Source organism: Microtus oregoni, unplaced genomic scaffold (assembly GCF_018167655.1).
Source record: "Microtus oregoni isolate MIOR12 unplaced genomic scaffold, Mior012 000015F_ref0000493, whole genome shotgun sequence".
Taxonomy (NCBI): Eukaryota; Metazoa; Chordata; class Mammalia; order Rodentia; family Cricetidae; genus Microtus; species Microtus oregoni.
Genome location: NW_024543074.1, coordinates 23512977 through 23526590, shown reverse-complemented (window position 1 = coordinate 23526590; position 13614 = coordinate 23512977). Strand labels below are relative to the sequence as shown.

The 13614-nt window shown below is 43.0% G+C and overlaps 2 protein-coding genes across 4 annotated transcripts in view; one reads left to right on the top strand and one right to left on the bottom strand.

Moving 5' to 3' along the window:
- The window catches only part of Rpa1 (replication protein A1), a 57557-nt gene extending 48262 nt beyond the window's left edge, over positions 1-9295 (bottom strand). Inside the window, exons 1-3 of the mRNA XM_041665614.1 lie at positions 9195-9295; positions 2072-2122; positions 550-628 (exon numbers count right to left, since the gene is read on the bottom strand). Of these exons, the coding sequence (XP_041521548.1) occupies positions 550-628; positions 2072-2122; positions 9195-9227 (163 nt within the window). The 5' untranslated portion in view covers positions 9228-9295. The remainder of the gene's footprint in view (positions 1-549; positions 629-2071; positions 2123-9194) is intronic.
- A 162-nt stretch (positions 9296-9457) lies between these two features.
- The window catches only part of Smyd4 (SET and MYND domain containing 4), a 55654-nt gene continuing 51497 nt past the window's right edge, over positions 9458-13614 (top strand). For 2 of the 3 annotated variants that reach the window (XM_041664764.1, XM_041664767.1), the window contains exons 1-2: positions 9458-9709; positions 10574-10719. In XM_041664764.1, the coding sequence (XP_041520698.1) occupies positions 10586-10719 (134 nt within the window). In that variant the 5' untranslated portion in view covers positions 9458-9709; positions 10574-10585. Of the gene's footprint in view, positions 9710-10573; positions 10720-13614 lie in introns of those variants that run through there. The other variant, XM_041664766.1, reaches the window with a different exon arrangement.

The window sequence follows — 13614 nt, the reverse complement described above, 5'->3', positions numbered from 1 at the left end:
TGATCACGGGGAAAATCATTACACACAGCTCTTTAAAACCCCTCAGCCTGCATGAAGTGTAGCTCTACCCCGTGTTAAAATCACTGGCTGGTCCTATATGTTATCTATTTCTCGATGACACCAGATCATTTTTACTGTCATTCCAGTTTCTTGGGGAAAATGAAGGCGATCTTTTCTAGGTCTTTAATGCCGTGACTAGAGACAACAGGCAAATATTCTAGAAGCCATCCCCGCTCCCAATCTTCTTTTTACAGCTTCTAAGATAGAAATAAAACTCCTGAAAAAGTAAGTACAGGATGGCTCACCCATCACACTCACAAAATGTCAATACTATCCTCAGGGAAATTAATCAAAGAAAACACACAACACCAGTTAGAGAAAATTAATTAATCTGAATGGCAGCTTTCCCCTTCATCCAGTCTACTGTCAGACCGGCTCTCTGCCAGCACCAACGTGGACTTCAGGTGCTCAAAACACCGCAATCAAAGGGCACAGTGTGCTGCTGCTATTCAAGTATTCCCAGAGCCTAGATTTACTCATCGTACTCACAGGAGAGCGTGTTCAATCCATCACTCATAAGCAGTCGATACCGGGGTGGACTATTCCCTGTAGTAATGGGACGGATGTTCTAGAAAAGTTGATAGAAAAGCTGATTCATTAACCAGGCTGTCAGCCTAATCCCTAAGGGTAAGTAAACCTAAGTGGCAGAAGAAAGGACCTGCCGTTAAAACAAGACGAACTGCTTGCCCATCCTCCTGACACCTAAACACAAATGAAAGAAAATTGGATTGATGGTTTTTCCCACCAAACTCTCTCCACTAACATTATTAAAAACAAAATAAAACCGAGGTATCAATAATTGTGTGTTCTCTCTCCTGTATCTCAAAATTATGTATAAAATGGCACCTAACACATGCAAGGAACTGTTTAGGGAACATGCAGAAAATGCAAAGTAAAATTAAAAATGGAAAGAAAACAATTTCCCTAAAGCAACTCACAGCTAGTGTAGACAGAAGCAGATAGGATAGCACCTAGCACCATGTGGAAAGAATGACTGGGGCAGAGCAGACACTGTCCTGGCCTGAAGGGGGCAGGGGCAGCTTCTGAAGGAAGCTGACTAAGCAAACAGAGCCCAGGAGGGGTGACTATCTTCACCTGTTTCAAAATCTGCACAAAATGGGGCTAGAGAGATGGCTCAGTGGTTAAGGGCACTGGCTGCCCTTCCAGAGGACCGGAGTTCAATTCCCCACACCCACAGAGCAGCTCACAGCTATGTGATGTAGTTAAATCCCAGCACTAGAGAGGAATATAAAACAGGAGAGGATTCCTGGAGGCAGAATTGCCATTTTCGGATTGAAGTAGAGCTAAGAGCCAGTGGCAGGCTGCTTTGCTTTTCTGGTCTTCAAGTTGAACCCCAATATATGTCTCTGGGTTTTTATTAATTCTGCTACATCCTGTAACTCCAGTTCCAGGGAATCTGATACCTTCATATGGGCATACATGAAAGTAAAAACACAAATGCACATGAAATAAAAATAAATAAGTTAGGCCGGGCGGTGGTGGCACATACATTTAATCCCAGTACTCGGGAGGCAGAAAAAGTTGGGAGCTCAATGAGTTCGAGGACAGCCTGGTCTACAAAGCAAGTTCTAGGATAGTCAGCACTTTACACAGAGAAACCCTGTCTTGAAAAACCAATAAACAATTTTTAAAAAAGCCGAAGGAATGATCCTGGAGTCTCTCTTCTGATATCTGAAATCCACATTACATTTTAGAATCTTAAATGATGGTTCAATTAATTAAAAGAAATTTAAGTGGTAAAGCTCATCAAAAAATGTTAGTATCTATTTGTGTGTGGGGTGTGTGTATGAGAGAGAATGAGTGTAAGTGGATTCTGGGAATGGAGCAGAGAAAGTGCATGTGTGTGTATATGTGCGTGTACATGTGCGGGTAAGAGAGTGTGTGTTCTGGGAAGTAGACAAAACTGTATGTCTTTCATCAAATGCAATTTCTAATTACATATTAGAGCCGAAACATTTTTGCCCTGCTTCAAACACATGCAGGTACTTACAATGACTTGAAGGACAGGCTTTATGGATGTATCTCCCTTTTGCATTATGGTCTGAAAAAGAAAAAAACAGATTCTTATGAAAAAGTTGAAAAACAACTTAAAGATTTTATTTATTAATTTTGGACAGTTAGCTATTTAGAATAAACTAGAGATACTATCATCATAAGAGCTTGCCCCGCCAGGACCATCATGATGGCTCGGTGGGCAAAAGTGCACCTGCACATGTCTGAGAACCAGAGCTTGAACCCAGGAACTGGGAAGGAAACAACAAACTCTTGAAAGTTGTCTTCTGACCTCCATGTGCTCTGTCATGTGTACAAACATGTCACACTAACAATAAGAGAAAGCCAAACTAAATTTAAGAGAACCTGTCAGAGGTAACAAGTAGAAAAGTTTTATCATTGGACAAATCATGAAAGTGTCACTTTTGAAAGAAAAGTACATTAATATGTGTTTCAAAAGTAGTGCTGTTTTCTTGGGGAAACTGGAATGTTTGAACACTTACATTATCTACCTTAAGCTTTATTATTTGTTTGTTTTTCTAAAAAATATTTATTTATTATGTATACAAGATTCTGTATGCATGTATGCCTGCAGGCCAGAAGAGGGCACCAGACCTCATTACAGATGGTTGTGAGCCACCATGTGGTTGCCGGGAATTGAACTCAGGACCTTTGGAAGAGCAGGCAATGCTCTTAACCGCTGAGCTATCTCTCCAGCCCTATTTGTTTGTTTTTAAAACTTGCTTACTGGTTTAAAGATAGGGTCTCATGGAGCCCAAGTCTGCTAAGTCCCTGCAGAAGACTTCTAGCGCCCAATACTTAAGACTCTTCCCATGAAATCAGTGGTGATAGTACATAATAGGGAATGGGGGACCACCTTTGCTATGTATCTCTAGTTGATCCTGAGACCTTCCTGTCTCGGCCTCCAGTGCTGGAATTACAGGTGAGTGCCACCACACTCAGCAGGAATATGAATTTTTGATCAAATAAAACGTATCAAACGTGGAAGATCTGTTAAGTGTAATGAGCCAATGTTTTCCACATGACTAATGCATGCTAACAGAAACGCACAGCAGAGCGTGGTCGCACATGCCTGTAAATCTCCTATATTTTTGGTTGTGAGCCTAGCCTTTAATGGCTGAGCCATTCCTCCAGGCCATGCCTGTAAATCTCAAGACCCAGGAGACGGAGGCAAGAAGATCATGAGTTCAAGACCAGGTCCTACATACTCAATGGATATTGTCAAACGCAAAAGTACCTCAAAGGAACAAAATTGGTGGTGTCAACAAACCACATACACAAAAGTAAACCCAAGACCGGGCTGTATGCTTGACAATGCCTGGTGACCTGAGTTTGAGACCCAGAACCTATGTTTTAAAATGTTCCATGTGGCGGCAGATGCTTGTAATTCCAGTGCTAGTGAGGTAAATACAGGCAGAAACCTGGGGCTCACTGGCCTGTCAACCAGCCTAATATACTCGGCAAACTGCAGGTCACTGTGAGAGACCCTGTCTCAAACAACACCCAAAGTTGAATTCGGGTCTACACACCTATACACATGGATCTGCATACACACGCACACACAAAATAATTAACTAGTTAATTAACCAAGTTAACCTGAAATGTCACTGGTTTAAAAGCAAATCTAAAATTTTAGAAATTTAGGAGAAAAATATGAGATAAAAGATTTGTAACCTAGAGATAAGTAAAAATTTAGAATACGAAAGTGCAATTCAGAAAAGGAAAACCAGAGTTACAGTCTGTTGTGAGCAGCTACTTGTGTGCTAAGAATTAAACCTGGGTCCTCTGGAAGAACAGCCAGTGCTACGAACTAAGCCATCTCTCCTGCCACCATCCTGCACACCTCCAATCTCAGCAGTCACAAGGCAGAGACAGACAGATCTCTGTGAGCTTGAGGTCATCCAGTTACACAGTGAGACACTTCCTCAGAAAGGGGGAAGGAGGGAGCGGGATCATTAAAAGACGAAGCCAATGAGATGGCTTTGGGGGTAAAGGCACTTGCTGCCAAGCCAGGTGACCTGAATTCAAACCCTAGGTCCAATTTGGTAGGAGAGAAGCAATTCATGTTAGGTGGTCCTCTGACCTCTACCCATGTTCAGTGGTACATGGGTACACACTCACATACATAAAGGCTTTAAAAAATGGAAAGGCAACTTGGGGGTGTAGCTTAGTAGATGAGTTCTTGTCTAGCATGGAGCTCTGTGTCTGACCCTTAAAACCTTAAATGAAAAGGCAACACAGTCTGAGAAAAATAGTTGTGATATTTATATTTAATAAAAGACAAACATAAATACTTCCAATTCATTAATCTTTCAGGATCTGCTCTTGTTCTATAGCTTATGCTAGCCTGATCCCTCAGCTTCTCCTGAACTGGGGCAAACAGTCACATACTACCACAGGCTACATAAAACCAAATTCAAGACAACAGAAAATGTGGACACTTCACAAGCTATACAAATGGACGATAAAGACACCAAAGGATGTTCAATGTCATTCCTAATCAAGGAATACAGATGACAGTGAGCCAGCATTCCACGCACACATTCATCTGGATAGCCAAACAGAGATCGACAGTACTGGCAACAAGAATCTCCATAAACATGCTGGAGAAGCTGGAGACTTCTATCAAATTAAGCATTCAGTTACCATATGACCTAGCCGTTGCACTCTCAGGTATTTATCTGTAAATATCTGGATTATTTTACAAATACAAGGAATTTAATACATATTACATAATTTATGTATATATTATGAATAATTTATGTGATATATTAAAATATTTATATTATAAAGATCTGTACATAAATGTTCAAAGTATCTTCATTTACAATAGCCAAAAAATAAAAATAAAGTTGGGCACAGGCCTACAGTTCCATCTACTTGGCAGGCGGAAGGAAACAGGAAACGGCTGAGGCCAGGAGTTCAAAGCCAATCTGTAGAGTATAATGAGACTGTTTCTCAAAAAAGAACCAAAGCAAAACTGAAACTACAATTCCCCCACTGCCCCTGTACTTTTTTGGGAGGGTCTCACACAGACCAGGTTGGCACTGAACTATGTGGATAAGTACTAATCCTCCTACCTCTACCTCTCAAGTGCTGAGATTGCTGACAGACCAACCACCACATTACAAGTTTTGTACAGTGCTGGGATTAAACCTAGGGCTTTATATAAAGTAGGCAAGCACTCTACCATCTCTGGACCTTTTTTTTCTTCATACTTTGAGATAGGATCTTGCAGCCTAAACTGGCCTTGAACTTCCAACCTCTGCCTAACTTGGTTTACAGCTATATGACTATTGTTGTTTTTAAATCTTTTTTTTTTTTTTTTTTTTTTTTTTTAAATATTTATTTATTTATTATGTATACAATATTCTGTCTGTATGCCTGAAGGCCAGAAGAGGGCGCCAGACCTCCCTACAGATGGTTGTGAGCCACCATGTGGTTGCCGGGAATTGAACTCAGGACCTTTGGAAGAGCAGGCAATGCTCTTAACCACTGAGCCATCTCTCCAGCCCCCTGTTTTTAAATCTTTAGTCATTGTGTGTGTGTTGTATTTTGTGTGTGTGTGTAGCTCAGAGGACAACTTGCAGGAGTCAGTCCCTTCTCTTTCCACCATGTAGGTGCTGGGGATCAAACCCTGATCTCACCAAACTTGGTGCTTTACCCACTGAGCCATCTTGCAGGTCCCCCATGGACAACTTTTTCTTTGAAAAGTTATTTCTTCTGGCTTGGGTGTGATAGTTTACATTTGTAATCCCACCACTCGAGAGGCAGAGGTAGGAGGACTACCACAGGTGGAAGCCAGCCTGAGCTAAGAGAGGTAGAGGCCTTAGACTCCAAGGCCAGACCCTGTTTCAAAAACACTGGGTCAAAAAATAAACAAAAAACAAACAAAACACCAAATCCGCCAGGCAGTGGTGACACCTGTCTTTAATCCCAGCACTTGGAAAGCAGAGGCAGGTGAGGCCAGGAGTTTGAAGCCAGCATGGCCTACAGAGCGAGTTCCAGGACAGCCAGGGCAACACAGAGAAACCCTGTCTTGGAAAAAAAAAATACACCAAAAAAGCCATGGGCAAGGTGAAGCAAAGGGCAATGATTTCATTAAGCACCTTTCTATTCTGTTTAACTTTAAATTCACATGCAGATTATTACTTTATTGTTCTTAATTTAAAATGTATTATAAACACTCAAAGGAAAAATTTTCTCTGAGACATATCATAACACATACACTTAAAAGTACCTTAAATTGGGGCTGGAGAGATGGCTCAGGGGTTAAGAGCACTGGCTGCTCTTCCCATAGGTTCTGACTTCAACTTCTAGTACTCCAATGGTGACTCACAACTGTCTATAATAAAGCAATCTGATGCCTTTGGTATGCAGATGTCCATGTAGACAAAACATCCATATATATATATATATATATATAAAATACATAAACAAATCTTTTTTAAAAAGTACATTAAAATTTTCAAATTACATTACTAATAAAAAAAAATCACAAAGCAACAAAATGTAAGTCAAGGAAATGAGCAGTTTATACCTCTTTGCATTTTAACTCCTTTGGCTGTAAAATGTGACATTGATAAGAAAAATAAGAACTGATATTGGAAATCATAAAAATATTAATTTCCTTGTCTTTTTTCCCTATAACTGAATTATGTAAATATATACACAAAGGGCTGGCCAGAGGTATAGTTTAGCAGTAGAGTGCTTGCCTAGTACACACGACTGAGGTCCTGGGTTTGATCTCCACTCTTGAGGACAGTAAGTAAATAGTTTTGTACTTATCCTATTTATCACAATAGTTCCAAGCATAACCTCATTTTATAACTTCTGCCCCCAATAGCTGCATTTTCTGCTATTTGCTTATCCAATGGGGCTGGAAGCTTTTGTGCTAAAATGACACTTCTGTTAGCTAGTAACCAGGTAACCAGGGGCCTGCACACTCCATCACCATCAACACCTTGATACACTACAGAGCCCATCAAGGTCCAACACTCCCAGCACTCCAGAGGCGGAAGCAGTGATCTCTGTGAGTTCAAGGCCAGCCTGGTCTAAAGAGAGAGTTCCAAGACAGGCTCCAAAGCAACAGAGAAACCCTGCCTTGAAAAACCAAACAAAAAATTAAAGTATCATTTGTAATTTGTCTTAAGGATACAAGGTGGCAGCCATAATGTTGATCAGGACCCTAGCTTCAACAGTAATACATGCCTAAGGTAGTCAAATATTCCTTTGATTCTGACAACTGCTTTTCCCCTTCTTATTTTCTTCTAAGCTGGTTCTTTCCTGCCCTCCCACCTTTGTCCCTTTCTTTCTACTGTTTCACTGTTCATACAACCAGCAAACACTTATTAGGCACCTAAAACTTGAAGGAAGGGAAATGGAAAGTGGCTGCAGGCCTCACAGTCTCTACAGCCTAGGGTAGGAAACACAAAGTAACTAATATTAGTCAAATAAACGTGCCTTTACATCTGTGGTGACTACTGCATCAGCAGGCACGACACACAAACCCAGAAACTGTCCTCCCACCAGCCCTGTGCAATGGGTACTCAACATTACCCTCATTCTTCAGACTAGGGAAAGCGTTCAGAATGGCGCCCAAAGTCATACTATAATAACAGAACAAAAAAATTTACAAATTTCAAAATAAATGAATTCAGTCCAGTTTCTTTGCCAACCAACTCAGGAACAACTGAGCTGAACTGGAACATTCTGTTAGCAAAAGAAATAGCAATGGCCTCTAGGGCAAGAATTTATTTTAAAAAAGACAGAAAGACAGACAAGGTCTGGCAAGGGGACAGTAAGCAGAGACTGTGGGGACAGAGTGTGTTGACTGGAAGTGACCAGTTCAGACGACAAATGGTTGTTCCAGTGTGGATGGAAAGCAGATGACTCAGAGATCTGTGTGGAGTTAAAATAATATGTCAATTGAGCCGGGCGGTGGTGGCTCACGCCTTTAATCCCAGCACTCGGGAGGCAGAGGCAGGCGGATCTCTGTGAGTTCGAGGCCAGCCTGGTCTGCAAGAGCTAGTTCCAGGACAGGAACCAAAAGCTACGGAGAAACCCTGTCTCGAAAATCCAAAAAAAATAAAAAATAAATTAAAAAAATGATAATAATAATACTTCAATTGGTGACGGACCAGGCATAACGTGGGAAGGAGGATTCCTAACTAGTTTAAATTAAAGGATAATGGTGTAATTCATTGGGACAGAGACATCCAGAAATTCAGACTCAGGGCCAGCAAAATGGCTCTGTGGGTGCCTGTTGTGCAAGCCTGGATACCTGAGTTCAATCCCCAGAACTCAGAGAATTTGCGTGAGAGAACCAACAACTTCCAACAACTTCACGAAATTGTTCTCTGGCTTCCAAGGCTATCCCCACGTCAAGGTATCTATACCTATCTACACAGACACACACAAGTAATTCTTTCTAAATTCAGACATAACTTTGAGGGTAGCGGGCAGAGACGGTCCTTAAGACAGAAGGTAGCTCAGCAAGAATTAATGCGCAATTGACATGCAGATGAGGGCCTCGAGTCAAGAAAAATATACAGAGGGGCTTGCAAATAAGACAAGGAAAGAGCAGACAACACAGAACCTTAGCAAGAGACTAATGTGCAGAAACAAGTTTTGGCCAACAAGCCCAAACAATAAGATCAGCTGAAAACTAAAAAACGTCTTCCGGACTTGGCTACATGATGACTTCGGTCAACGTTTTCTCTCGTGAACAGAGAAAAGTCTAATAGGAGTAAAGCGTTAAGAAGAGGTAAAAAAAGAAAAAGAAAAAAAATCAAACCGCCGAAAACAACTTCTAGAAAAGTTTGGAGGCGATGGGGAAAGGGAGGAAAGACAGGCCGCAGAAGGTAAATAGGTATATGTTTATTTGTCTTATTTTCTTAGGTAGAAGGAACGTGAGCTTGTTTGCGGGGACCGGCATGCCTCGAGGGGATGGGGGTGAGAACCACTGAGACCCCGGGAGGCTTCCCCCGTGGTCACGCAATCTCCTCCCTGCTGCTCTCCGGTTCAACAGCGGCTCCCTCCCCATCTGCTTTGCACCGCTCCAGGCTCGTTCTACCAGAGCTATCGGCCCCGCTTCTTACCGCAATGGCCCCCTCGCTCAGGTGTCCCGCCATGACTGCACCGCTAACTCCCGCGCTCGCGCTCCAGCACCGCCCGAGCCTCACTGCCGAGGGTCCCGCGGGCTGCTCACCGATTGGCCAGAGCAGCTCCCGCCCCCGACGTACGCGCGGTGCGAGGGGCGGACCTAGGCGCCGGCAGCCACCGCATTGGCCACCGCGCGGCGAGCGGAGCACGTGACCCATGTGAGGCCGGGTTCGAGGCCTAGTGGCGGGATGGAGGGGACTGAGGGCGGGGCTCTGCACTTCCGTACGGCGGTGTCTGCTTGGTGCCGCTGAGTTGGTACCTTGCCAGCTGTCGGAAGTTTGCCCGCCCGTTTGGCGGATGGACAGAATGGCAGCCCAGGGGATAATCGGAGGTGTTCCCTGGTAACTCTGCTGCTAAATATAGTCAAAGCAGTAATCTGAGTCCTTCATGCACGCAGTGCGTGCCCGGCGCCCGCGCCAGGCCCAGAGCTTGACACTGTGGGATAAACAAGGTAAATCAGGCTCAGTCTCTGCCCTCAGAAGAGCGTCGCCCGACCTGGGAGTTGTGCCCAACCTCACCGGAGACGCGATTTGGGCCACACGGGTGGTGAAGCCCTAGAGTAGGGGGAGGAGCGGGGATAGATGAGGCTTTCGAGAGGAGATGCCGTTTAAACTGAGTCAAATATGTGTGGGAATTTGTCAGGTGGATTCCGAGCGAGGGTAGTGGTGTTCCTAAAAGCACGAATGGCCAAAGTACTGGAGAGCCTGGTGTGTGGTCTGTAATCCCAGCCTTTGAGGCGTGGAGGCAGCAAAAGTTCAAGGTCATCCTTAACAACTTAGTAAATTCGAAGTCAGACTAGACTACCTGAGACCCTCAAAAATTAAAAATTTGGGGTCCTGGCGTGGTGGCGCTCAGGAAGTAGAAGCAGACAGATTTCTGCGAGTTCGAAGCCAGTCAGGGCTACAATACTCCTCAAAAAGCAAGAAAAGCAGCAACAAATATCTGAGCCTATGAACTGAAGGAAAGATCTGGAGATTGAAACAGAAAACTGAAGCACCTTAGAAATTAAAATTTTAACTTCATAGTTGCTGGGGGTGAAGGCCTTGGACATCTAGGATAAACAGGGGTCTAGAAGGACTGGAATATGAATCAAATGCCATGTTTATATAACCACTATCTATCATAGTTTCTCGAACAGTCTTCCAAAGACCATTTCTGAATGACAGGATGTCCAGTGACTTGGTACCACCGATTATATCTCCTTCCACATATCAACAGCTATAGAAAAAGACCTGAAGAATTGATTTTGTTGCTTCTTGACTTTCTAGAATTGTGCATTTATAGGAAGCTGAATCCTTGTTCTCTAACTTTGCAGTGTGAAGGTAGCATGGATCTGCCTGTGGACAAATGGATATCCTACCTGCTTGACAAGTGGGCTTTACTCCCCAAGTCTGTGCAGGACACAATTTCTACAGCAGAGACACTGAATGACATCTTTCTGCGTTCCGCTTCCCTTCTGCAGTAAGCAAATGGAAACTTGAGGGAAATTTTAATCTGGAAAACGTTCTTGTCATTAGATCTGAAGTTTTATCTTCTGATGAAAAGAGTAGTTTTATGTTTTTATACTATGGGGCGTTGAGCAGTTCTTGTCTGTTTTCACATTTCCCAGTCTGTGATTATAGAATGTGTAGAGATAATTATTTTCCTTTTTTGGTATGTGTTATATTTCAGTAATTTAGTGTCTTGCTGTCGTCCTAAGGCCATAAACCTTCTTGTCCCTCAAAGGATATGTGCTGCAGATCATGTAGCTGCCCAGAGAATTCGTTAAATGCTATAGTTGGGAAAGAATCCTAGAAATCATATAGTCTAGCCCCAGTAATTTTCAAATTCTGTGGACTACATTCATCGATAAGCTAGACATGATATGTCACAACCTAGTAAGCATGCATATGTAGAAAGCAGTAGACTTTCCCAAGTTTCGGCTATTCAATGAATATTATTTTTAATTTTTTATTTTCTGAAATTAAAATACAATTACATCATTTCCTCCTTCCAACCTTCCCATGTAACCCTCCCCATCTTGCTCTTGTTCTCTCTCAAATTTACGGCCTCTTTTTTTTTTAAGTTGCAGTGTGTGTCTCTGTGTGTTTCTAAATATATAAATACAGCCTGTCCATTCCATATAATGTTACCTGTATGTGTCTGAGTTCAGGACTGATCATGTGGTATTGCATGGCCAATGGGGGCTGGCTTCCCTGGAGAAGACTATGTCTCCCACTCTCAACGTTCTTCAGTTGCGTGTAGTTCTTTGTCTAACGTTGAACCCCTGTGAGAAGTTTTTCCCCTTTCAGGTTAACCTTTATATTGGTGTCATCCTTATTCAGGTCTTGTTTAGGCAGCCATGTGGCTGAGTCTTTATAGGTGTAGCTTCCCTGGCATTTCTAGGAGACACAGTCTCAGAGCAGACTTTGTGTGGCTCTAAGAGCATTTTTCCACCCTCCTTTTTCTCCACGTTTTCTGAACCTTTGCTGCTAGAGTTGGATTGTAAAGGTATCCATTGGGGCTGAGCACCACCTGATCACTTGTTCAGTAAATATTATCGGTTGCCACGGAGCACTCAGTAACATTAGTCCTGCACTCTGGAGGCTGAAGCCGATAGACTGGCCTATGTAGAGAGTTCTAGGCCAGCAAGGGCAATATAGTGAGACTCTCAAAAAAAAAAAAAGTGGTTATTTCAGCAGCTCAAATAATAAAAATTGGAACAAAAAAGTCAAATGACAAAGATCACCAGGAAAGGATGTGAATGTGCGCGCACTGAGCAGGTTCAAGCAATAGCAAGCAAGCTAGTCTGGACCACAACAGAACGAGTTGAGAGTAGAGGGAAAATAGTAGGTAATGGGACAGGTAGTGGGCGCCTGAAAAACAGGTGGCACAAATCATGCCATAAGAAATAACGACCTCAGACGATCACAGGAACTGACTTCTGCCAGCAACTCAGTGAGCCTGTGAGAAGCTCTTTCCCATACCCTCCATAGAGTGTTTTCAGCTTGTGAGAACCTGAGCAGAGAGGCAGCCAAGCCTGCTTAAGCTTCTGACCCACAGGACTGTGCGGGTAATAAATGGCTGTTATTTTGAGCTGCTCAGCTTGGGGAGTCTGTTGAATAGCAATAGCAAACTAGTTGGTGAGGCTTGAGAGGAGAGTGATGTGAGCTGACTGTTTTCAAGCAGAGATGAGCAAACAACCTGCAGGATGAGATTCCTCCAACTGGATGTTCTTCTCTTAGGATGGTTTTACCTGATAAACATTCGCAGTTGATTTTAGGATAAGGAGCGTTGGTCTTGAACCCTAATTAAGCAAAATAACATGGGTTTTGTTTTTGGCTTTTTTTGGTGGTGGGGTTTTTTGTTTATTTGGTTTTGTTTTTCCAGACAGGTTTTCTCTGTAGCTTTGGATCCTGTCCTGGAGCTAGCTCTTATAGACCAGGCTGGCCTCGAACTCACAGAGATCTGCCTGCCTCGGCACACCCCTCCCTCCCCAAGTGCTAGAATTAAAGGCGTGCGCCACCACCGCCTGGCCAGTGGTAGTGGTTTTTTGTTTTGTTTTGGTTTGGGTTTTGGTTTTTTTGAGACAGGATTTCTCTGTGAAACAGTCTGGTTGTCCTGGAACTCATTCTGTAGACCAGATTGGCCTCAAACTCACAGAGATCCTCCTGCCTCTGCCTCCCAAGTGCTGGAATTAAAGGTGTGCACCACTACCGCCCAGCTTACTCTACCGTTATAGTTTTACTTTTGTCAAAAGATGTTAGAAATCTGCTTGCTATGTGAGTAACTATAATAGACTAAAATTTTCTTCCTGGTTTGTAAAGACGAAATACTCTAGCCTTCTACATGAAAAATTGGCTGAGCCCTGATTTCTCTTTAACAGTTTTCTATTTAATTTCTTTTACTTTTGTGTATGTGTATGGCATACACACGCACATGTGGAGGTCAAAGGGCAGCTCTGGGAGTTGGATCTCTCCTTCTACCACTTGGGTCCTAGGATTGAACTCATCAGACTTGGCAGGAAGTGCCTTTAGGTCTGAACAGTCTCACTGGTCCTGAGCCCTGTTTTAAAGACTCACTCTGCTGTGTTAAGGACAGGCAGCAGCAGGAGCTATAGTTAGGGTAGGAAGAAGCATTGGATTCAGAGGTGAGTTTAATAGCAGTTCTTGAGATGAGATGTGTTGTGAAGTAAAAGTGACCCCAGGAAGAATATAGAAGGATGACATTGCCGTATCTGGGGCCCACAGATGGAGAAAGATAATCCACACTTCGTATTTGAGTTGCATGTGTCCAGTGGATACCCAATGGCAATGTCCAAGCATGCTTGGAATTTAAGAGAGAGGCCTGGGTTGGAGATAGAAACCTGGGAAAGCT